The sequence below is a fragment of the Bacillus rossius genome, chromosome 7, assembly GCF_032445375.1.
Source record: "Bacillus rossius redtenbacheri isolate Brsri chromosome 7, Brsri_v3, whole genome shotgun sequence".
Lineage (NCBI taxonomy): Eukaryota > Metazoa > Arthropoda > Insecta > Phasmatodea > Bacillidae > Bacillus > Bacillus rossius.
The window spans coordinates 7,630,081-7,653,838 of NC_086335.1; the positions used below are offsets into that span (position 1 = coordinate 7,630,081).

The 23,758-nt window shown below is 37.7% G+C and overlaps 1 protein-coding gene across 3 annotated transcripts in view; it reads right to left on the reverse strand.

Annotated features, from left to right (window-relative positions):
- Positions 1 to 23,758, reverse strand: part of LOC134533664 (CCR4-NOT transcription complex subunit 1) — a 238,302-nt gene that overhangs the window by 115,437 nt on the left and 99,107 nt on the right. For all 3 annotated transcript variants that reach the window (XM_063371211.1, XM_063371210.1, XM_063371209.1), the window contains exon 17: positions 5,197 to 5,361. In XM_063371211.1, coding sequence (XP_063227281.1) covers positions 5,197 to 5,361 — 165 coding nt within the window. The remainder of the gene's footprint in view (positions 1 to 5,196; positions 5,362 to 23,758) is intronic.

Consider the following 23,758-nt stretch of genomic DNA (forward strand, 5'->3'; position numbering starts at 1 on the left):
GCGACATTTTGTATTTACTCGTAGAAGGATTGTCCCTGCATGTGAATCGCAGCTTTAGTTTTGGACATAAAAAGTTAACATTATCACCGAAAGGGTCGCCTTCGAATGTGGGACGCACCATATATTAGTCTACAGTAGAGTTTCATGGATACCAGTCTCAGCTCATCGGCGCTTAAAAATATGGCACGTGTGTTTCTCAATCCTTTGTCTGGTTTTGCCTTACTTCATTACTCCGGGAGTAAGTACCCACTTCTAAGACTGTGCGAATATCAGTTTTTTAGTTTGAATCGAATTCGAATACGAATACCAAATTATTCTCGAATATGAATATTGAGTTCGAATAATTGGAATGAGAATTGAAATCCCATAAAACATGTTATATCACATCACATTACAATATGATAACAGGTACATTTACTGATACAATGTATGTAGAATCAAAAAACTGACAGTACTTAAAATTTTAAGGTTCTCCAATTTTATAATTAGTTTGTATCAAAAAGAGTCTTGTCACATCACTACATATTAGCTAATTTAAATTTTTGTGGAGAAACACAAGCTGCTCTACATTTTCGGGGAGTAGACTCTCTCTTCTACACGTCACAATGTTGCCAGCTGTTGAGAAAAGTCTCTCACTGCACACTTGTGTGGCAGGTATAGGCAAGTACTTTCTTGCTACCACAGCTATGTTTCGGAAACAAGTGCGCCCCTTCTCTGACCAGAAACTGAAAGGATTTTCATTCTTTGGGATTAAGGGTGCTGCCAGATATTCGTTTACTTCTCCTTGGATAGTTTCTTCGTAGCTTGCAAGAGTAGACTGAGCTGCTGTTGAAGGTTTCACGTAGGCCCACAGAGATGACTTCTTAATAGGCATTTCACTTGTAGCCTCACTTGTCTCAGTTATAGTTTCAGCTACTGTGTTCAGCTTACACAGCTTACATACCTCCCTGCACAAATTTTCAACCCATATTTTTTTTTTAATTTTCATCCTCAATTAGCTAATCTTTTAACCGTGGATCTACCATCATAGAAAACACATTTACTTCAAAATCTTGGTACACCATGTAACGTGATCGCAAGCTTTTAAGTAAGTTCTTGGCAAGAGTTTTTTTTTTTTGACGCGCGGGACAGGATAATTGCGAGCTGTCACTACGCGAGGAATTTGGGAAGGGTGGGAATGGTATGAATAGGGAGACCTCTTTTTCGCGAGGCGCGAAATCGCGAAATAATTACGAAATTCACTTTTTCTCACGAAAAATGATAAACTTCACGAAACAACAAAGATCTTGCGAAATACGCGAAAAAAATAAGTTTTTCTGGACTCATTCTTTTATTTACGTCGTTATTTTGATGTATCGATCCTAAGTCGAAACCGGTGCGTATTCGATAAATCGGCGCTCGGCGTGAGTGCTCTTTTGTTCGGTTACACTTGCACTCAGTTGCTCTGGCCCCGTGCGCATACCGAGTGTAGTCCGATACGTTAACGCAAATAACTCAACAATTTAAAATTATCACATGCGATATTACGCACAACTTTTTAATTTCGTCAAGTTGGCTAAAGCGACAAAATACTTCAATACACTTATTTTTTTCGCGGGATTGTTAGTCAACAAATGCCAAGGTACTGAAGTCAGATACGTATTTGCCGAGGTGCGTTGAAAATGGTTGTAACGATATATGACCGTGAAAGAGAATTTGCAGATGACGGCTTCTACATTTTTGATAAGGCAAAGAAAATACTGATGTGCAAATACTGTAATGTACGAATCGAGTGGGAAAGAAAAGACACGTGTCTCAAACACATTAAGAATAGTGTCGCGCACAAAAAAAATAAGGAAAGGTTAACCGCATCATCATCTACTGGCATCAAACGACAAGTTTAATTAGCACAGGTAGTTGGAGTTAAAAAGGCAAAACACGATAAACGTGAATTTGTTTTATCTACGACACGAGCATTCATGGAGGCTAATATTCCGCTCGAAAAAATTGATCATCCTAGTCTCAGAGAGTGGATGAATAAGTACATTGAAGGTAAGTCGACGTGATTTTTAAAGATATTTTTAAATAAATTTTTTGTGTTTAGCAGTAAATTGTGGAGCGTCTGTAAATAGCTGATCAAAGAGTTAAGAAAATTATATTGTGCAACATTATTGCCTCTATTTATACCAGTAGCTATTTGCAATAGGGATATTTACTTCTAAAAAAAGTGTGTAACCTTTTAAAGTTGAGATTTTGCCCTACAATTGTATTGCTCATTTCGACATTGTGTAGGTACTATAGTGGTTGGGCTTCTAGTTATTTTGTTTATGCAAGTCACTAAAAAAAATTGTGCACAATATGTACAATATTTTAAAATATGATGTAGGTGCCGGAGATCTACCAACAGCAACGCGACTGAGAGAGGGCTATGTCCCCGAAATAATAAAAGAAGAACAAGATCGAATCAAGGCAGCTGTGAAAGACCAGAGGGTTTCCATTCTGTGTGATGAAACCACAGACAAGAAAGGGCAGTGTGTTTTCATGGTGCTTATTAAAGTGTTAGGGTGTGGAGATGCTTCAGCTCAAAAACTTTATGTAGGGGGAGTGATAATTTTAAATAATGCTAATGCTACTGAATGTTCACAAGCCATTGTTGATGTTGTGCAGAAACTGGAAATCAGGTATTGCAACATGGTTTCAATAACATCAGATTCGGCACGCTACATGACCAAGTGTATTGGGGAAATTAGAATTCTGGTTTCTGAGAAGTTGGTGCACACACAGTGCTGGGCACATAAACTGAATTTGGTGGGGAATATTTGGTCTGTGGTACTGGTTGAGTTGAATACCTGTGTCTGTCAAGCAAAGCATGCCTTTCTGAACACACGTAAAAGGAAGCATGCCTACTTGGAGTTTTTAAGAAATAAGTATGAAGATCAGCCACATAAAGCCAAACTTTTTCCTATCCCTGTGATTACGCGGTGGAATTCCTGGTTTCTGAGTGTGGAGTATCCAAGTGATTATCTGCATGATCTGGTAGTGTTTCTGCAATCCCTGGAAGAAGAAAGTGCTAATGTTCTGTACTTCAAAAATCTGACTGCATGTGAAGTTGGAAAGATACATTGTCAAGCAGTTGCTCTTGTTGAACATTGCCGTAAAAGTTGCAAGTTACTTGAGTATCTTGAGAGTTCTAGTGTTCCGATGGCACCAACCCTTTCCTCACATTATCGTGACCTCAGAAAATTTTTTTCAGTTACTGAAAGATGGGTTCTTTTTTGTAAAAAAACATCAGATATACTTACAAAGTTATCCAAACACAGTCAGTCTCAACTGACATCTCAGTTAAAGTTAGTAGGAGAAAAGTGTCTTAATTAATTGGATGATTTGATTGCGTCCGATAGTGCCAAGGAGTTTGTTTCATGTCTTGGTAAACTTTTTGATCCCAGAAATATTTTGAAATTGGCTTTGACAAATCATGAAATTCAGGAAGCCATGAAAAATATACCCTTCTTGTGTGAACTTCCACCAACTGAGTGTTTACTGCCGTACTTACAGTTTAGGGATTCTGTTGTAAATGCATGCCAAACAGATGATGTAGATGTTGATATACGTAGTTAATATGTTGCTTTCACTCAAGTGTGATTTTCCTGACTTTGTTAATGCTGCACTAAAATCAATGTGGGTTCCTATCAGTAACGTAGATACTGAAAGGAGTTTCTCAATGTATGGGAACATAATGAGTGACAAGAGAGTAAAACTAAAGCCCTGCAACATGGAATTAATGATGACGTTAGCATTTTCTGACTAAGAAACTGGTGTTTAATTTTTTTTATTGGATCATTTATGGTTTTTTCGATGAGAAAATTGTACAGTATGTGTATTATTATATTAAAAGCCTTGTTGTGTTATAGTACTCTCACTAACAATTTTTTCCTCAACCTAAAATTTAGCGAAATTTGTGACGAAATGGGATAAAAATTGACAAAAAAAAACACAGAAATCAGCAAAAAATAATTGACGAAATCAACCAAGAATTTTCACCACAAACAGGTGTCCCTAGGTATGAAGTGGTGGGGGGGAGGTTGCCGCCTGCATCCGGTCGTTTACTGTGTATTATCCTATTGAAAAACATTGACGTAGCATGTTAGGCTTTTGGAGTCTTTGCTGTGAGTATGTGGCCAGATGTTTTCCACATGGTCTGTACAATTTTCTCTCTCTTCGCCGTCACGTTCGGAACGAAATTACAGTGCCGACAAACCATGTTTCATCCTCTAATCTGAAAACTGTCACCTATAACGTCCCGGTTGTATGGATTTTACAGACACGTATTTATCTTTATCAGTATGCTGACAGTTCAAATCTATTTTAAACGACATGACGACATTCTTCTACATAAAATACGTTAGTTATCGCTCCAAATTACTGTGTTCAAACGGGCTTTACGTGGCCAGATGTGATCCCGCTCAGCCTTTTTCGTAAATGACTGAATATTCGTTTTTTCGAAGTGTTAGTATTTGAAATCGAATCGAATACGAATAATAAACTATTCATTTTGATATTCGAAAATTCGAATATTCGCACAGGCCTACCCACTTCTCTTCTTCCTATACCTAAGTGCGTGAATTTTTTTTAACCTGTCCCTTTCCCAAAGAGAGGAAAGGTGGTATTCTACTCTTTGTTGTCAGTTTCTTCTATAAAAATTAGCATGTACATTACTAAACTTGTGCCTGGAGAAAGGGTGCCGTTTTTTCATATCACTCGCTTGATTTGGCTCGAGTTTACAACATTGATCCTTCTCTAATAATAATATGTTCGCATGCCGTCATCTGCTATAAAAATTATTGATCCGTCTGCACTCTTCTAAGACAGATATGTGGTATGTTTAAAATAATTTCACTAATTATCGAAGTGAATGTGTGGCATGAGAGGCTGGTGTGGACAAGTGAAGAGAGAGACGTGAGCGGGTGTGGCCGGCCAGCTCACCGTGTTACTCCGCATTTTGGACGAACAGCTTCATGCATATCAGTAGTAGACATTTTACCCTTTTTCAATGAAAAAAAGGGTTCACAGTAAATCTTATAATCTGTAGTAACCTGAGCCAGTTTTGGCGGCCACATCACCACAAAATTGGAGATTACTTAAACACCAGACTGTTAGATTGTCAAATATACACAAACACTACAACAATACGGTCGACTGTGCACTACAGTGACTCACGCGGCTGGCGATGCTGGGGGCGGGCCCCGAGGACTTGGAGGCGGTGCCGGGCGCGGTGGTGGCGGGCGCAACGGACGTGCTGGGCTTGTAGGCAGTCAGTGCTGCCTGCACGCTGCCCTGGGGCCGGCTCGGCGGCTCCTGGGACTGCAGCCCGTACTCCACGTACTGCGGGCAGACACATCACCCCCACGTCTCACCAACATGCGTAGCACATCCACTTCAGTTGTGTTCCTTGAATCCCACCGAATATCCGGTATTCGGGGGAAACTGATTCAGGGTTTAAGGTGAAAGATTCTAAGGAAAATATTGGATAGAAAAAAAGTAAAAAAATTCAACACTGGCAAGCTCTTTTAAGTTTACTGGGCAGGCATATTTATGTTCAACATTGTACTAATTCTAATTCCGTTCCTTAAAATATTATTCTTTTAATTTATATTCATAAGTAATTTATCACATATATGTATTCATCTGGAAAATTTAGTTTATGAAACGAATATAAATGTATAGGTTGCCATATTGAGGGACACAAATATATGGTGAAGCACAAAATTTGCAGAAAACTACAATATTCTGCTGTTTTTTAAATTTTTCCCGAAATTTCTCAACTTTCTTTTTTACGGAACACAGCTGTTTGTGCGAGTTGATCGAAGCCATTTCTGAAAATTTCACGTGGACAGTCATATAGATATTTAACACAGGAAACTAATTTCAATAACTGTTTCAATATATCTCGAACAAAAGTAGAAATGTTTTTACTACAGAGCCCAAAGATTTTATTTTTGAATGTCACAAATGTGACAAGTTGCTTTTTGTGCTGTGTTTTAACATCTGGTATCTTTTTATCTTTGGTTATTTAGAAGAAAAAAAGTGGATAAAGGATGGTTTTGTTTACAGTAATAGCTACAAAGTATTTTATATTTATACCTGGTTTTATGTACATTTCTTTCAATACTTAACATGACAAAAATTTTGTTTTTCAAATGGAAAAATATGTGGTTTCCCAATAAATTTTTGAACAAAATTAAAAAATAACACGGTGATAACCTACCATCTCGTTTGTTCACACTTAACGTTTTATAAATCTCATAGGTTAGGCAAAGAAATGATTGTTAATGGTATGTGAAGACATGTAACAATGTGTTTAACATATGTTTGCCCCATCCAGATGTTTTAATTTACTATAGTTGTTATTACAAGATCTAGAAATGTACACATTATGTGGGTTCTGCCCTGTTCATGCCAAAAGATACAGTTGGTGTACTACTTCATTAAGTACCTACCACATGTTTCAATGATTCAATTATTTTAATTTCTTGGTTGAATTTAAGAAAGTTATGGAGATGATCTTATGTATATTTATTTAGATAGTTTCTGAAACCCAACACTGTTTTTATTTTGTAAAAACCATTAGTAATTCTTTTTTAACTAAGGGAGGGGAGGACTTTGAAAAAACATTTCTGAATTTACTGGCACGTTTTCAAAACATTCTGCAAAATGGCATTGTGAATATTGTGATACTCAAGTAATTTATCATTTTATCAAATGGTTAAGTTGGAATAAATATAATAATATGATATTGTATAATCGGTTGGTTGGTATACATTAGTGACATTTAAAACACTGTAAAATCATTAGCAATTACTAATTTAAAATGTTGCTAACGATCTCCGCAGCAAACAAGTGTTATGAAAAAGCATATAATATTAGTTAAAATTTTTTAAATATTGCAAATTATTTCACTTTTGACCCTTTAAAACCAGGATTCGGATTCGAGGGGAGGATTCGAGGCACTCGTTGAGATTTGGATTCAAAATTCGGATATGAGAAACTTGGGATTTGACCCAAAACTAATAAAAACTCTTACCACCAAACCGTGAGTACTTTCTCTGCCGTAAACGTGAGCCCCTGCATGAGGACAGAGACATGTGGGACGCCCAAAGAGCCCACCGGCGATTACAGTCTGACTAAGCACTAGCCTACCCGCCGCTGAGCGGGATTCGAGCCCAGCTCCCACACGGACCCCGTCACGATCCAGGGACATGGGACAGAGTTGCAAGCCAGGTCCACGTTCGTATCCACGTGGTGGCGCCCAATTTCACCACCTATTAAGCACCTAATTAATTATTTTAATTCCCCGTGACATCAATTTATACTATTTGAACCCACAAAATATCTACTTTTATCCACTTGCATAACTAAAAAAGATTGTATTTGTAATCTCAAAAGGGGTAGCCCCTGTTACGTCTCTGGACCTATCACTAATTAAATTATGATAAAAATAATTAGTTTGAAATGTTAATTAACTTACCAAATGGTTTTCTGCTAATGAAAAGGTTTGTCTTGGAATGTTAAAATATAACAAAAAAGTCAAGAGATAATTATAAGAAACCCATATATCTTTTTTAGGAGATGAGCCACTCTTCGTTTTAATTAAACTTAATTTGTAAAATGCCTATAAAGACTAAGAGAGTAGGCACTACAAATATACAAGGAAGCAACATATGCACAAGGGCAACACAAGAGACAAAGGACAAAACACATAGAAAAATACATTAATAAGGTAGGCCTACACCAAAAATTTGCTCAGATCAACTAAACATTACAGAGAAGATTACACCAAAAAGTAACTTCAGTGTAAAAAAAATATAACATGGATACCAGAATAATGGATATAGAATAATGGATACCAATAAAGCATTTTTAAATAGGCTACTTAATTAAATTGAATGTTTTTGATATAAAGTTTGAGACTAATCTCTAAATTAGAGTACACCAGGAAAATAGTAACAGGCTATTAAATTGAGGGACCCCTAAACCAGTATTGTCAAGTATATAATTGAATTTGATTTTATAATTATAACATTGTTTTACTAAAGAAGGCATTTAATTGAGATCTACATTTAGAAAGAAGAGTTAAAGATGGATTTGGAACATTTTGAGAATCGATTATTTTAATTATTTTATTCTATATACTTTCTATTTTGTTACTATCACTAGACTTTATGTCATTCTAGATGACTGAGCAATATATCAGTTTAGTTACAATTAGTGCAAAATAAAATGAAGAATTAAAAACAGAATTAATTTACAAAAGGTGATAATATTTAATTGGAGCAAGGATTCTATAAGAAAAGAATATAAATAACTTTTTATTTGTAAAAGTAAAATTTAGTATCTAAAATGACTCCAAGATCTTCAATACTGGATGTTTTACTACTTAAAAAATGAGCTAATTTATACAAATAATTGACAGGATGAAGTTTTCTGGTAAATGGTATATATATTTTTTTATATATTTATTTATTTAGAACTGAGGGTAACCATATTTCTAGCGCACCAGTTGTTAATGTCAATAATATCATTTTGGAGTAATAAACAATCATTATTTGTGTTTATTTTCCTAAATATTTTAAGACCATGCGTTACATCATTAATAAAGACGTTAAAGAGAAGTAATGACAAAGTACCACCATGCGGTACACCAGAACTTGCAGTAAATAAAAAAGAATGATGGTTACTGATACAAAGAATTTTCTTAGTAAATGTTCATTACTTGATAGTTTATTACTACAACAAAAATTTTAAAATTTAAAAATACTTTCCTCAAATATGTTTGAAAAACCATAAATTAAATAAACTGGACGATTGTTAGACACAGTTAATTTAGAGCCATTGTTGTGAATGGGAATACTTTATTGCAATTATCCATTTGAAAGGAAAAACTTGAGATTTGAAACTAGTATTACATGTGTGTCAAAAGGAGCCAGTAAATTTGAATAATCTTTCAGAATAAAATTAGATATCCCATCAGGACTGGCTGATCTAGAAGATTTTAAGGCTTTAATACCCTATAATACAAGACTTTCAGAGATAATAGGAGGATTGTTATATCAAGATATGTATCATTTGAAGGAACTTGATAAGTATAGCTAAAAAACAACATTAATACATAAAAAATACTCTGCAAAAATATTTCATAACACTGTAGTGTCACAAGTTACATCATTAGTTTTTAGTGACATTTGTTCATTGAATTAATCTTTCATTAACTTTACATAACGCCAAAAAATTTTTGGATTGTACTTGATAGTGTTGTTGATCATTTGGGTTCACTAGATTTTGTCACATTTTATTAATGCTTCACTTGTTTATGAACATGAGAAAAATACATGTACATATTTAATAACAGAATAAACTGTTGTTTCTTTTGTACAGTTTATGGAAATCTTTCTTAGATTTCAAGGTAATTAAGTCAGCAAAATACTAAGATGGATATTTTGACAGTATTTGTTTAATACATAGGAAGACAAAATTAATATATTTAATAAAACAATGATAAAGTTGATTAATCAAACTACATTACATTTGACTACCGTGTTTTCTCGCATAATCGTCGCACATTTTAATCTAAAATCAAGTTTGAAAAGTAGTGGTGCGACGATTGTGCGGGGGAAAAAAAAATTGTTAAAGTTATTCATGAAAACAAAACCCATTCGTGGAAAGTACGTTTATTTAAATAGTTTAGTTTAAAAGAGCAAGTCAAACAATTTAAATTAATAAGTCCTTGCAACAAAAACCTTTCTCCAACTTTAAATAGAAAAACCAAAACTGTGACGCGAACGTAACAACTTGTATCTGAGACGTGAACCAACGCGGAACTATTGCCGTAGTACACACTCGCGACTCGCCAGGAAAAAGTGCGGGCCGTCAAATGTAGTTAACACGACACTCGAAAGATAGCGCGCGTTGCATGCAATCGGCGAGATATCGATATTCGACTACGTGCGCGCGCTCTATACGGGAAGCAACATAACCAAACACGAATGATGCCAACTATTCTCCGTTCACTCTTACACTCTTAGGCTGTGTTCCAAATAATCCGCACTCGCACTTGCACTCGTGCTCATACTCACACCCACAATTCCTTGCGTGCAAAGTGCATGCTCCATGCGTGCTCGCCAATTGGAAAACAACCATACTCCAAAGTAAACACACCCACGTGGTAGGCGGCGACGTGTGTTTATGAGTAGGTTTTGATTTGTGACAATGGAACACGCAGTAGGAGCAATTGCGGCCCTAATGGTAGTAAACCAACAACAGAGACGTTTACGACGGCAACGGTTACGTCGCATTGGTCAGGCAATAAACAGGAGACGGGTAACATAACCTTAATTATAACACGATCCTTGCAGCAATGATTGGTACTGGAAGTACACATGAAGACATCGCGTGTTGTTTAATTAGGAACAGGTACTTACAATGAAACGTGCATTGTTCATTTGCCATTGTTTTAGATCAATAGTCCAGACGTAAACGTAAACAAACAATGGTTACGAGAGTACGCAACGAGCATGCATTCAAACGCACTCGATATGCGCACTCGACTATATGGAACAACACTCTCGTGACGTCACTTCCGTGAGCGAGTACGTGAGCACGCATTTTTACCTATTTGGAACACAGCCGTAGCTGAGTTTTGAAATAAACAAACACCGTCGTATCACTGCGCGCGTCAGCAAGTGATAGGCTGAATTCATCTTGCGCGCCAAGCACTAGTTGCAACACACACATACTTCATTACAGTCGGTGCTAATAAAATAACATTAGGCAGAAGGTGGGACCACTGGTCAGGTACTCCAAATCAAACTACTAGAGCTGTAGCGAACCGTATGTATTCGTTACTGAGTAACGGGTGCGCCGTCTATATACGAGTAGCGAAACGTTACACACGGCTGCATTTCGTTACTCGCATCTCGCATCTTTCGTATGTTTCACGCATGCGCGCGCATATTCGATGAATTTACGTTACAAAGAACGATGTTTGTTTATTAAGTAAAGTATAATTTGGAAATTCGTCGTCCAAGTTATTTTACTGTTTATTAAAGGTATTGTGTGTGTAGACAAAGTTTGAGATTGGAACAGAAACAACGTAAGAAAGTATTTTTTACAAATTAGAAATATGTATGTTTTTGTTTTTTTATTATCGCGAATTTTCACGTTTTTTTTATTATCTTAAAATAGATAATATAATAAGGCCGCTCTAATGAGATTTAATTGTTTCTTGGTTAACAAAAACTGTTAATTATCAAATATTGTTAATTGTATATATTCTAATTATTATTATTTACGCGACGTCATACTGTACGCGTACGCAATACGACTCGATTCGTTGCATGTTATGCGGTATCAGAAGTAACGAATAACGATACGATAGTAACGAGTACTGAATGTTATAGTAACGAATACATACGGGTACGCTTATTTTCGTTACTTTTACACCTCTACAAACTACAAAGGTCTCACGGGAGCCACTCAATAAATGGGTAGTTCTCTGGAGGCTCAGGCAAACAAACAAACAAAAAAAAACGGAGAAGTAATATAACAGGAAGCACCGTAGCACTTTGTTCAGCGTAGGTGGTTCATTTGCGAAGAAAAAACTATATACTTTACGCCTAATAGCCGTCTTCACAAAATCATCACAAGTTTTGATAACATGATACTCACGTTTCCTTTTCTTCCCGGGAGTTGTTCATGTCCCAGTGTCCTGTAATTCTTTCCTTGCACGAAGCACACTGCTCTTCGAAACACCCGTAAATTCCGCAGTTAAACTCGCGATATCGTTCACACGACAATCCGGATATTTGTCTGAAAATGTTTTAAAAACATTCAACACAATAGTTTTCTGTGCACTTTTCAAAGGCTTTCCCGTTCTGTGCTTTACAAAACTCGGTCCGGCGTCAGTCATAACAAACCGTGCGCGCGCGAATCCGAAATACAACTGTTGCACCTAGACTTGTGTAGTTCGCGAACGAACTAGTTCGGAAGAGCGCTCCCACAGACGAACTACGCGAACTAGTTCCCAGAGACCTCGCTCCTTAGTTCATTAGTTCGTTCTTCCGATCTCCTTCTCTTAGTTCTGTGCACATGATCTGGCTCTTATCAAAAGTCGTCACTCGTTCTCCCTTTCGGGTATTAGTTACGGCTTTATCGCTGGCTGGCTATCGTTATCTGCTCGGGTCGGATAGCTGAAATTTCAGACGTCTAACGGATACTGACTTTACAAAAATATTGACTCTTGATCGCTGCAAATGTTTACTGCAAAGATACTGTTACGATCGCGCTTGGCTTCAGTGCTTGGCGTCGCCGCGCTCGTTCGGCCTGTCTGCGCCCCCTTCCACCCGCACCCTCTCCCTGGTATCTCGTGTCATACTATCTCGCGACATCCTGACCTTCGCAGCGCGCACCTGCCTCAGATCGAGTTACTTAAGGGAGGCCGCACTGTGGAATGGAGGGACTCAGACATGTTTATCGGTGTGTTTTGTGGGAACCCGATGCTTGTTGAGTTTATCGGCGTTCTTTGAGCAGCCGCCGCGTCCTTCGAGGACTCACGACGCGTTTCTGGGCATTTCGACGACGAAGGTCGCGCGATATCTCGGAGACATGCCCGATTGTTCTGGACGGGAACCCAAGGGCTATTTAAGGAGGTTGGGCCGACCTTCGAGAGTCAGTCAGTCAGTCAGAGACTGAGTGGGAGTCCTCCCGCGGCGGAGTTTCCGGGCGATATAGTGGCGAAGTCCTTGGACGAAGGTTCCAGGGCAGGGAGTGAGTGAGTTCAGTGGAGTCGGGAGTTTCCGGGCGATAGAGTTGCGGGCGCGGCGGAGTCCCGAGTGAAGTGGCGAGCGAGTCGTCGAGTGGGATCTCGGCGAAGGGTGTGACGGCGGCGGCGGAGTGCGGCGGCGGAGTGCGGCGACGGAGTCCCGCGGCGGAGACCCACGAGGGGTGCTGCGACGAGAGTTGCGCCGGAAGTGCGGCCCAGCGAGGTGTGTGAAACGAGTGACTGGGGAATTGACATTTCTTTAAGTGTAATTAATTATTTGCTAATTTAGAAGATTATTTGTAAGTGTCAAGTAGTGGTAGTAAATAAAACTGTGTGTGTGTAATAAAAATCTTTAATTGGGCTATCCTTTACGAACCCGCAGGTAAATCGTAACATTTTGGTGTCAGAAGTGGGATAGCCCTAATTAATAGATTTATGATTCAGTTACATTATTAGAATAAAAGTTAAGGATATAGTTTAGTTTACGAGAATATAGTTAGTGTTTAGAACTTTAGTGAATTTGAAATTTTCTAGAGTTAGTTTGAGTATACTGTAGTCAGTGTTAGTTTTGAATGTAATAGTTATCGTTAGTTTAATTAGAAGGTTCGGCTAGACCATTTAAAATTAAGAACAGTATTAGAAAAAAATATTTAGGTTGATTAATTAGTAAATGCTTTAGAAAGAGATGGCTGCTGAAGAGTTAAATGTAGAAGATATCAGGAAGATAAGGGTTATCCTGGAAGAAATGGTGAATGACATGAGGGAATGGATAACCAGTATGAAGAACTCTGCGAAAGAAGTGAAGAGTGAAAATAATGAGAGTAAGGACCATCATGAAGAAACGAAGAGTGGGTCAAATAATAGCCTAGAGGAAATGAAGAAGGATCAGGATGAAATGAAGAGTGGCCAGGAAGAAATTAAGAATGAAATGAAGACCGAAGTGAAGATAAGCCTAGAAGAGAAGAACAGCCAAGAGAATAATAGCCATGATAAAAACAGTAAAGAGAAGACCAGCCAAGAGAAGACCAGCCAAGAGAAGACCAGCGAAGAGAAGACCAGCGAAGAGAAGACCAGCGAAGAGAAGACCAGCGAAGAGAAGACCAGTGAAGAGAAGACCAGCGAAGAGGATACCAGCCTAGAGGGGAACAGCGAAGTGGAAATTAGCCAGGACATGAAGATGAAAGAAGAACTGAAGAAAAGAACAGAAGCAGTAAAGATGAGTTACAAAGTAAGGAACATTGAAAAAGAAGAAATGAAGAAAAACGAAAGAGAGAGGGGAAAATTGACAAAAGAGCTGAAGAAAAGCCGAGAAGAGATGTACATGAGTCAAGAAGAGATAGAGAAGTGCAAAGAAGAAACGAAGGAAGACCAAGAAGAAACACAGGAAGACCAAGAAGAGGTGAAGAAGGACCAAGAACAGGGGAATAAAGACCGAGAAGAGAAAATGAGAACACAAAGAGTGAAGAAGATGGTGCAAGGAGTAACTGAAAGCAGTCCAGACGATATTCATAAGAACAAAGAGGGAATGAGGAACCAAGAAGAGACGAAGAAGAGCTGGGAAGAAATGCTTTGTGAACAAGTAGCTACGAGAGAACAAACAGAGAGAAAAAGGGAAGAAACAAGCGAACCATTGGGAGGCAACGAGCAATGCTCTCAAGAGAATCGGGTCCGTCCAAGGCAACGGTCGGCCCGTCTCGGGCAGCTGACTGAACGACATTGGTCATCAGCAACGCAGAAGTGTCACTGGGTGTCGAGAGAAGCAACATCTACTGCGAGAGAGGGTTACCTAGTGAGACTGTACAGCCCGCGATGGAGAAAAGGCAGGAGGCCTTAACTTCGAGTAGCATGGGGACCTCCAGGAGGAGATGCATTACCTGTTCGGGACGAACAGGTTTAAGGAGGGGGCAATGTTACGATCGCGCTTGGCTTCAGTGCTTGGCGTCGCCGCGCTCGTTCGGCCTGTCTGCGCCCCCTTCCACCCGCACCCTCTCCCTGGTATCTCGTGTCATACTATCTCGCGACATCCTGACCTTCGCAGCGCGCACCTGCCTCAGATCGAGTTACTTAAGGGAGGCCGCACTGTGGAATGGAGGGACTCAGACATGTTTATCGGTGTGTTTTGTGGGAACCCGATGCTTGTTGAGTTTATCGGCGTTCTTTGAGCAGCCGCCGCGTCCTTCGAGGACTCACGACGCGTTTCTGGGCATTTCGACGACGAAGGTCGCGCGATATCTCGGAGACATGCCCGATTGTTCTGGACGGGAACCCAAGGGCTATTTAAGGAGGTTGGGCCGACCTTCGAGAGTCAGTCAGTCAGAGACTGAGTGGGAGTCCTCCCGCGGCGGAGTTTCCGGGCGATATAGTGGCGAAGTCCTTGGACGAAGGTTCCAGGGCAGGGAGTGAGTGAGTTCAGTGGAGTCGGGAGTTTCCGGGCGATAGAGTCGCGGGCGCGGCGGAGTCCCGAGTGAAGTGGCGAGCGAGTCGTCGAGTGGGATCTCGGCGAAGGGTGTGACGGCGGCGGCGGAGTGCGGCGGCGGAGTGCGGCGACGGAGTCCCGCGGCGGAGACCCACGAGGGGTGCTGCGACGAGAGTTGCGCCGGAAGTGCGGCCCAGCGAGGTGTGTGAAACGAGTGACTGGGGAATTGACATTTCTTTAAGTGTAATTAATTATTTGCTAATTTAGAAGATTATTTGTAAGTGTCAAGTAGTGGTAGTAAATAAAACTGTGTGTGTGTAATAAAATCTAATTTATTGGGCTATCCTTACGAACCCGCAGGGAAATCGTAACAATACATTTTCAAATATGATCGTTTTGTTGATGAAGCTTTATACTCGTGTCCGAGCACGGTTACCCCAGGGTAACTTCGCGGTGGGGAAACCGTGGTGTATACTGAGAACAAGTCAGACATAATTACATTAGGTACTTATATCAGTGTTTACAAAATGATTTCAATATTCATAAAATAATTTTGACAGCTGATGACAACTTTAATATTAAAATTTTGACCAATATAAAACCATTGTTAAATAAACTTATTTTTACATTTCATACATTATTTGTCATTTATTAAAAAAATAAACTAAACAAGTTGTTTTTATGACTGTCTTAAGTCTTATGCAGTGTTAAAAAATTATCTCAAAAACAATAAGTGTGGAGCACAGTTTTTGTTAACTTCACTGATATTTTTTGTTTGTATTTTTTTTTTATTATTATTTCCAAAATTTGTGTGTGTATGTGAAAAAAATTCTTAACTACTATGTACTTTTGACATTGTCGACTGTAGATACTTTTCATGTTACCCTATATGCTATATTCTTTGATCAGATGTCTTTAGCTCTTGTGAATGTGCATGTGTAAAAATTAAAAAAAAAAAAAAAAAAAAAAAAACATTTAAAATTTGTATATTTATAAAACTGTATTTTATTCACTAAAATAAACACATTTCATAAATAATATTTCTTAAACTAGCTATAAAACGAATCCTTTTATAAATTAAAATTTTTCGATTATAGTGTATGTTAAGTGAAGAATAAAAACAGAACTTTTATATACGCCATTTTACCCAATTATGTAAATTATTAATTTATTTACTCATTTGATGTATAATAACCCAAAAAAGGATAATAATCTAGGTGTTCACAACACTGATCATTAAAAAAAATTACTATAACATACAAAGAAGATCGCCTGCAGTGGCGGTAGCAAAGTGAACAAACTATCTGTGACCTGTCTTTTTTGAATTCCAGTTGGGAGCAGACGAACTAAAAGAGCGACCTAGTTCGCCAAGGAGCTGCGAACTAAAAGGAGCGCTCCCGGTCGCGAACTATTATGCGCAAGTCTAGTTGCGCCGGGCATCAACTGTACACTGTACACACGGCGTCTGCTAACATAATTGTAAGTAAATACTTGCTGACACATTAAACTGTATTTGATATTAATAGTGAAACGCTATAATGCTATATAACAACAATTGTTATAAAAAAGGCAGTGTAAAAATACTTACAAATGGTACGTAACCAAGGGACTATTTCTTGCGCACAAATAATGTGCGCGCCGGCCAGCAGCCAATGAAAATGTTTGTTTATTCCAAAACTCAGGTAAGAGTGAACGGAGAATAGCGCTGGCTACATTATTGTAAGCGGTACATCGCGACAACGCAAACGAACAGATAATGGTATTAACGTTTAAAAACATCTTTAAAAGAAAATTGACACGTGAGACAACTTCGTATTTCCGTTAATTAAATAAGTGGTAATGTTGGGATAAAATTAGATTTCTACTACAGCACAGAGAGAAAAGATTTCTTTTCGATGATCGGCGGATAATTGAAGTTTTTTAAAATACATCGTTTTATACGGAAATATATCTACACAAAGCGCTCGGCATCTAATAGTGGGACCAAAAAACAACATGTGACTTTACGAGAAAAGTTTTTTCTATCCCAATTTTGACGGCTTAAATATAGGTGCGACGATATGCGATAAAGTCCAAATACACTGTTTTGAAAAAAACAAGGAAAAACCTCATATCTTTTTAACAAACAATTTTTCAAATCATTGCCGAATAGAAAATTTGTTGTGGTACTTAAGAATAATACTAGTAAAGTAAAATAATCCATGTTTTACTCATTGTATTACTACATGTTACATATTTGCATGAAGGACATTTTTCCTTTTTCCAATAAATCTAAAAAATACATATATACATGTAATACAAATAGATAAATATATATGTTAGACATTGTAAGCCAATAATGCAACACACATTTAGTAATAACTATGCAAACACTTTAAATTGCATACCACTACACAGAAGAATTTTATCAGATCTAATTTAACATGTTTTGCAAGCACACACATCACAATGTCTTATTCACTCTCGACTTCTGAATCTACCATTGTTGCTGGTGACCAATCAACAATGACCTGATAAATACCTTTATATTCTTCTGGAATATATATTTCATGATTTTATTTACATCTTGTATCTTAAGCAGGTTCAATGGAATGTGTGTATTGTAAGCTTTTCGAGAGGGGCAACTTGGTTCTGCGTTAGCTTTCAACAACTTGAAAGTATTTGAAACAATCCCATCAATGAACGTAGAAGTTGAAACATATCCAGGCGTTTCAGAGTTATAAATAACATGTCTGTATGTAGCCAGTTTGAACTGTTCCTTCATTTGAAAACCAAGTGCTTTGCTATTTTTCTTGAAGAACTCCGGCCACCAGTTTTTGAAGTCCATAATGTCTTGGTTTTCAACTAACTTCACTTGATATGCACTATTCTTCTTCCTGGCGTTTACTATCATTTCGATATACTTCATTACAGAATAGACACGATCATGGCGTCTTACTTCTCTTTTTATCACAGAAAAATCTTAGTCGCATGGTAAAAAAGAATGTCCCCTCACTGGAAAATATAACACTGAATCGTTTGCCAACAGTTAGGTAAAGTAAAAATCTCACTACGGTATGGTTACGATTTTGACCACCGCAAGAGTCACTAAATGAATATACTTCCTTAACTGTTGGTGGAAGGTCATTTAAATAGTCGAGCAGGAATGTACACACTTCGTCTGGGCCACGTTTTGCTTGCCCTTCATGATAACAATAAAATGTTGCTGTATTGTTCTTTAGGTTATGTATTCCGAACACACACAGCTAGAGCTGGGCGAACCTCAGTTCTCTGGTTTCGAACCGAACCGAATCGAACCATAGCAAACAAATTTTGAACCAAGCCGAGCCGAACCGAACCTCATACAGAAATAATTTTTTTGAATTAAAATGAACTGATGACAAGCATTTTGGTCTTTAACTGAATGGTGAGACAGAAAGGTTCTCCAGCCATATGTTAAATTAAAACATTATACTGTATAGCTTAGCTTTATTAAAACATTACAAAACATTTTATAAGTAAAGTTTATGCAATAAATAATGAAGGAAAGAAAACAGTTTAGATAAAATCATTTTGCATTTAATACATACACACACACACACACACACACACACACATATATATATATATATATATATATATATATATATCTTATATATAAAATTCTCGTGTCACAGTTTTCGTTGCCATACTCCTCCGAAATGGCTTGACCAATTTTGATGAAATTTTTTGTGCTTATCCGGTATCTATGAGAATCGGCCAACATCTATTTTTCATCCCCCTAAATGTTAGGGGTAGTCCACCCCTAAATTTTTTTTTTATTTCCAGTTTTTGGTAGGAAATCACCATGGCAACAGCTGTTGCTTTGTTGATGCTTCATTCGTCTCTATGGCAACGGCTATTTCATTGTTAGTGCAGTCCTCATCACCGTTGAAATTTTGCAAGTACTTTAAATATCAAAAATTGCCATACTCCTCCGAAACGGCTTGACCGATTTTGATGAAATTTGTTGTGCTTATCCGGTATCTATGAGAATCGGCCAACATCTATTTTTCATCCCCCTAAATGTTAGGGGTAGTCCACCCCTAAATTTTTTTTTTATTTTTTAGACAAAATTTTTAATTTCTATTTTTTTATGATACAACATACAAAAATACATACAATCCTCAATTTTCACCCTTCTACGATCAACCCTTATTTTTTTATAGCCATTTTAGTAATTTAATCATTTTTCCTCTCCGGTCTAAACTGATCAATCGTCATTTAATTAGTTATCCCCGCCAGATGTCTACAGGTGTCACTTCTGACCCAGTAAACAGCACGGAGTAGGGATGAGAACGAAGCCGGTCTCCTTTCTTTCTCACTCCCTACACAGTTGTCGGCTATCATTTTGTTTATGCATCAAGTGTAGTAGTAACGTTGACAACTATTATTTTGCTATTTCAGTGTAACTCTCATATTAACTTTTAATCATGCCTATTTTATCAATAATAATTAAATTATCAATTTTGAGTGTATTTTGCACGATTAGTTAATCAAGTGATTTTATAACCTCAAAAGTACTCAACACATGACACGAGCTTCCAATAACAACGGATTTTGTGTTGTAAGTATACTTTTTTTTATTTATATCGAAAATGTTGTTGATCTTATAAAAATGTAATTTTAATTTAATTTTATTAAAACAATGTAATTGAACAATTAAGATTTTCATAGTTTCCAACAAATCAATCATTATGAATCTTTATTTTGAAATGTCAATGGAAATATTGGTTGTATGAAAAAATTATCTCCGGTCGAAAACTGATCAATCGTCATTTAATTAGTTATCCCCGCCAGATGTCTACAGGTGTCACTTCTGACCCAGTAAACAGCACGGAGTAGGGATGGGAATGTTTTCATAAAATTTAATTTTTTACTTTTGTTTGAAAAATTTTTCCATAAAACTTATATTTTTGTTATAAATCATTTCAAAACTGCGGAAAAAATCCTGGCCCTAATTATACTTTTAACATTTTTCATCATTAAATAATTTCATTAATTCTATTTATGTATGTTTTGTACAGTGAGCAATGCCAAGAAAACGCAAAGGGGCTGATTTGAGCCGCAGTACAAGTAAAGCTCGAAACTTGCGAAATAGCAGATCCGAAAGAACAGAAGAACAAATCCAGCAACAAAATACTGATGCACGTGTCAGAATGGCGCAATTGCATCAAGAAGAGCCGGAAGATACACGAGCTGAACGCAATGAAGTCAGAAGATTAGAACAACGACAATCACGCCGTTTCACAGTCAATAGACGAAGAACAAATGACCAACAACGACAACAGGTACATCGAGCATTTATATCTGATTCATTCCTGCGTCTAGCATTCCAGTATGAGCCCGATATTGAATATTATGCTCATTCAAAAGTGGTAATTGGTGCTATGGACAAGGAATGTCCGCATTGTCATGCTCTGAAATTCAAAAATGAGCCAGCTGGGATGTGTTGCGCGTCAGGAAAAGTGCAACTACCTGAAATTGAAACACCACCTGAACCATTGAACAGCTTACCTATCGGCACAGATCCAGATTCTAACGTGTTCCTGAAGTCAATTCGAAGATTCAATTCATGCTTTCAAATGACATTGTTCGGAGCAACAGAAATAGTTCGAAATACTAATGCAACTGGTCAACAATTCAATTCTACATTCAAAATCAGAGGCCAAGTTTATCATAAAATGGGCTCACTGCTGCCAATGCCAAAGGAACCACATAAATTCTTACAAATCTACTTTATGGGCGGCGAGGATTCCGGAAGCGCACTTGCCAATCGCGTGAATGCACGTTGTGATTATAATAACCTTGATTCACTTTATGCCAGGCGCATCGTCAGCGAGCTAGATGCTCTTTTGAACGAGCACAACGAGTTGTTGAAAATATTCAAATCACATATGCACCAATTACAAAGCGATAATCACGCTATCGTCATTAATCCTGATAAAACACCAGCTGGAGAGCATATTCGTAGATTCAATGCACCCGTTGTTGATGATGTTGCTGGAATCATGGTTGGCGATTGTACAGCTGCACGAGAAATTGTGATTCGTAGAAGAAATAATAATCTTCAGTTCATTGCTGACACACATCGTTCATATGACGCTCTCCAATATCCGCTAATATTCTGGAAGGGACAAGACGGATATTGCATTAACATAAAACAACGAGATCCCGTATCAGGTACTTCATTGATTATTAATTTATAAGAATAAACACTCAGCATAAAATAGCTTTAAAAATTATCTAATATTTATCTCGATTATTTTACTAAATTAAATAATTAATTTTATACACGTGTTCATATTAATATTTAATATTGTTTTTATTTAAAAACAAATATTTTATTAAATTAATGCTTTGCCAACGGTATTAATAACATTTTTACAGCACTTTTATTAATTTATTTCTATTAATTAGTTGCATGCAAAATTAAAGTTAGTGTTTTATTATGCCAAGTAAGTATAACTTCTAAAGTGCTTACATAAGTACACGAACCCTTTTTTTATGTGTAAACATCTTAGCTCACAATTAAATTATTGAACGTAATAAATTTAAATTAATTTTCATGAACAAATATTACAGGAGCTGAAACAAACAAGAACGTTAGCTCAAAGGATTATTATGCGTACCGATTAATGATTAGACGTGGCCTGGACAACGTCATTTTACGATGTCGTGAGCTTTGTCAACAATTCATGGTCGACATGTACGCGAAGATTGAGAGCGAACGACTACGATACTTACGATATAATCAACAAAAGCTGCGCGCGGAAGAGTACATTCATTTGCGAGACGCTATCAACAACAACGCCGACGTCGCCGAAATTGGTAACCATGTCATTTTACCATCATCGTACGTAGGCAGTCCACGTCATATGCAAGAATATATACAGGATGCTCTGACTTTCGTGCGCGAATATGGACGACCATGTTTATTTATCACGTTCACATGTAATCCAAAATGGCCAGAGATTACATCTTTGCTACTGCCTGGCCAAAATGCAATACATCGCCATGACCTTACAGCACGTGCGTTCAGACAAAAGTTGAAGTCTTTAATAAGTTTCATTACTAAATCACATGTATTTGGTCCCACACGTTGCTGGATGTATTCGGTTGAGTGGCAAAAGCGAGGATTACCTCATGCACACATTTTGGTTTGGTTCATCGACAAAATCCGTCCTGAAGAAATCGATAGTATCATTTCTGCGGAAATTCCAGATCCATCCACTGACCAACTGCTGTTTGATATTGTTACAACAAACATGATTCATGGTCCATGTGGTACTCTTAATAGTTCATCGCCTTGCATGACTGATGGAAAATGTACTAAAAATTTCCCTAAAGATTTTACCAATGATACGGTCACAAATGTCGACGGATACCCAATATATCGTCGAAGAAATCCTGAAAATGGCGGACAGTCATTTATTAAAAATATCATCAACACAGACATTGATATTGACAATCGTTGGGTGGTGCCATATTCGCCTCTGCTGAGCAAGACATATAATGCTCATATTAATGTTGAGTTCTGCAGTTCTGTGAAGAGCATCAAATACATTTGCAAGTATGTCCATAAAGGCAGTGATATGGCTGTGTTTAGAGTGGAAAATACTAATGTGAATGCTTCTCCAGTGAATAAAAACGATGAAATAACGCTCTACCAAATTGGTCGGTACATCAGCTCCAATGAAGCTGCTTGGCGTATCTTTGGTTTTCCAATTCATGAACGGGATCCAGCAGTTGTTCAGTTAGCCATCCATCTTGAAAACGGTCAGCGTGTATTTTTCACGAACGAGACAGCGATTGATCGTGTAATAAATCCACCTAAAACTACACTCACTGCATTTTTTGAATTGTGTAATCGTGCGGATGATTTTGGTGCCTTTGCACGAACATTACTCTATTCACAAGTACCACGCTATTTCACATGGACTCAAACAAAAACATGGATGCCCCGCAAGCAAGGCTCACCAGTTGCTGCATGTCTCAATTTATTTAAATCAAACGCCTTGGGGCGATTATTTACAGTCAATCCAAGACACACGGAGTGCTTTTATCTTCGACTGTTGTTGGTTAATGTTACTGGCCCATTATCATTTCAAGATATACGTAAAGTGAATGGGCAACAATATCCAACGTATAAAGATGCATGCCTTGCACTCGGCTTGCTGGAAGACGACAACCAGTGGGAATGCATGCTTGCTGAAGCTGAATTGAACTGTACAGCAATACAAATTCGTCTACTATTCGCTATAGTGTTGACTACATGTTTCCCAGCCCGAGCACAGATATTATGGGAAAATCACAAAGATTCAATGACTGATGATATATTGCATCAACATCGTATACGGTGCCACGATCTAACCATAACATTCAGCGACGAAATGTACAATGAAGCATTGATTGCTATTGAGGATCTTTGCATTGTCATTGCCAACTTACCACTTAGTAATTTCGGTATGAATTCGCCAAATCGAACTGCATCCGATTTAATGAATACTGAAATGAATCGTGAACTGCAG